The following is a 2,917-nucleotide window of genomic DNA, read 5'->3' as shown; positions in this document are numbered from 1 at the left end:
CTCAATCCTCTCATCCAAATCATCAACCAAGATACTAAAGAGCACTAGGCCCAACACTGACCCCGGGGAACACCACTGGCCACCAACTGGATGCCGCACCGTTCACCACCACTCTCTGGGCCATCCAGCCAGTTCTTAGCCCAGCAGAGAGTGCCTCTGTCCAAGCCGTGGGCTGCAGCTTTTTCAGGAGTGTGCTATGGGAGATGGTGTCAAAGGCTTTGCTGAAGTCCAGGCAGACTACATCCACAGCCTTCCCTTCCTCCACCAGGTGGGTTACCTGATCATAAAAGGAGATCAGGTTGGTCAGACAGGACCTGCCCTTCCTAAACCCATGCTGGCTGGGTCTGATCCCTTGCCCATCCTGTAGGTGCTGTGTGATCACACTTAGGCTGATCTGCTCCATGACTTTGCCAGACACTGAGGTCAGGCTGACAGGCCTGTAATTTCCTTTGTCCTCCTTACAACCCTTTTTGTGGATTGGTGTGATATTTGCCAACTTCCAATCATCTGGGACCTCCCCAGTGAGCCAGGACTGTTGGAAACTATGATATGTGGCAAGAGCTTTGAATACATCCATAGTTATTCACTATTCATTGATGCTGTCTTTGATTCAGAAATTATCTGCCTTTAGTACCCATATATGCTTGGGAGGTGTAGTGGTTGGTTAGGTGGCTTATTGAGAACTGGATAGTGAAAAACATGAGTAATTCACATCTGTTGACTGTGAACTTACTGATTTTTCTAGGCAATATTTTAATTTGTTCTTAAAACCAGAAACAAAATTAATAACTGTTTTAGGAACATCCCATGGCAGTAAATGCTACACATTGTGCAACAGTCCTTTAAAGACCTCAAAAGAGAATCATCCAGATTTATCTCAAAGGAGTCTTCGTCCTTATGCTTTGCCTCTATTCATTCTATTCTTCTTTTCTTGCTGTATTGAGTATAATTGACCTTTCAACTTTGTTCTTTACTGTGGCATAATTTCTTTTAGTTATAGAAATTTAGAAAGGTTTTGGTACTTTGTATTTTTCATGCAACTTCCTGGGTAACTGTAGCCATGTACTACGAGAGAAAGCGAAAATTTAAAAGAACACAACATAGAGTCAGTCTTGTGAGTGGTTTTGGTTTTGTCTGCAGTCTTACAAAAGTATGCCAGCAATGAAGGAAAGAATTCTATAGTTGGATACTGCGTTGGATGTAGTTGCAAATCTGAGTGAGTGTGTGATGCAATAACTTCTTACCTGCAGTGTGCTCTCTAAGCTTCCTGGTGTCACTGCAGGCAAGTTTGTACACAGAGCTCTGAAGGAAACATGGAGAGGGATCCAGTGTGACTTAACTTCTGCCTTGCTACTAATGTTAAGGCTGTAATGAACCATTCCTTGTAATGGTTCCTCATCTAAGGAGGACAAGATCTCTTTCTGGGAGATTGTGGTTTTATTTATAATTTGCTTGGATTTTGTCCCCCTTATTTTGCAGGTAATTTTGAGGGGAAGCAAAGAACGTAGCACAGGAGTCACTGGAGTCAACTCAGATTCCTCTCGTTCTCATGCTATCATCCAAATTCAAATCAAAGACACAGCCAACAGGGCATTTGGAAGGTAAGACAAGAAGTGGTGATGTCAAGCCCAGGGACATCTAAGCCCAGGGTTATCCAAGAGACAAAAAAGGAGGAAGTGTTAGTGGCAGGTGTGAGTTAAATTAGTAGACAGGGTTCAAGGGGACCTTGGTAAGTTTCATAGTCCTTTCTCTGTTCCCAGGGAGAATGTTTTGGGCACATCTGTGAGAGCTTTGTCAAAATTGTACAAATTTCCAGGGAAGGAGTTTGGCAATCAGATCCATTCCCTTATCTTCACTGTTTCATCGGGCTAAAGGTAGATGTCTGCAGTGGACATATCCCTGTCCGGGATCCAATTCATGCTGTTCTGCAGAGTCACCTAAATTAGGTCAGATGCATTTGCCCCTCAAAGTATTTCTGTCCTGTAATTGACTACAAAGGAAGTCTGGGATGACTAGCCCAGGTGGAGATGATTCCATTTTGGATGTCTGCCTTTGGTCAGAAGAATCATAGTACCTCACCTAAGCCTCCCTGATTATTTGCGAGTGGGACTCTGATGCTATCTGCAGCAGACAAAAAGAGAAGTTTGCTTCCTCTTGTAGCATCTGCTTTATGTATCTGAGAATTAATTGAGCCTCTCCTTAGTCATCTTTTCTCCAGACTAAACAACCCCAAGAAACAGGACTGAGGCAAAAGGTCCAGGTGTCTATATTACTGTTGAGTGTCAAAAACCCATGCTGACACACCCTTTGAGCAACTGTCGTGCAGTCTTTCTTCCCAGGATCGATCTAATTTTGAATACAAGGCAAAATGGAAGAGCCACAAGTAGTGGAAAGAGGAAATGACAGAACAGGCAGGCTTAGAAAGAGAAGTGTATGGGTTACATAAGTGTGGCACCTGGGCTAATTTTTGTTTTGGTGTTACTGAAAGCGAGGTGGAGCTGGAGTGGGGAAAGGGTGCCAGGATATGCCTATAAAAGAAGTTAGGGCTGTTACAGAAAAAGAAGAAGGGCAAAGACAAAGATGCAGTGCAACAGTCAGTATAGCAGCTGGCACCCAGAGCTAGGGAACATGAAAGGAGTTTTGTGGAAGGGAGGGACAAGAATCACTGAAGCTCAGTGTATTGCTTACCACACTGAAAATTTATGTTCCTGTTGTCCTGGAGTCCTGTTTGACTTGGCAATTGTCTGTTTTACCTGGAAGGAGAAATCAAGAAACTTACAATTTCTTTTAACTGTGTTCTTAGGAAACTACAAGCACAGTGATTATCTAGAGAGATGACTGTGTTGCACTTTAAGCATCTTATCCATTAAACTGTGAAGCACTGTCATCACATGTAACTACACTTTCTATTACAATT

General features: G+C 43.1%; 1 protein-coding gene across 1 annotated transcript in view; it reads left to right on the top strand.

Annotated features, from left to right (window-relative positions):
* Positions 1-1,404: 1,404 nt before the first annotated feature.
* The window catches only part of LOC103802061 (kinesin-like protein KIF24), a gene marked incomplete at its 5' end in the record, with an annotated part of 12,171 nt that continues 10,658 nt past the window's right edge, over positions 1,405-2,917 (top strand). The window contains 1 exon segment of the mRNA XM_009074503.1: positions 1,405-1,601. Coding sequence (XP_009072751.1) covers positions 1,405-1,601 — 197 coding nt within the window.

This window comes from Acanthisitta chloris, unplaced genomic scaffold (assembly GCF_000695815.1).
Source record: "Acanthisitta chloris isolate BGI_N310 unplaced genomic scaffold, ASM69581v1 scaffold20025, whole genome shotgun sequence".
Taxonomy (NCBI): Eukaryota; Metazoa; Chordata; class Aves; order Passeriformes; family Acanthisittidae; genus Acanthisitta; species Acanthisitta chloris.
Note: the sequence above shows the minus strand (reverse complement) of the source record. Positions and strands in the feature narration are given on the sequence as shown.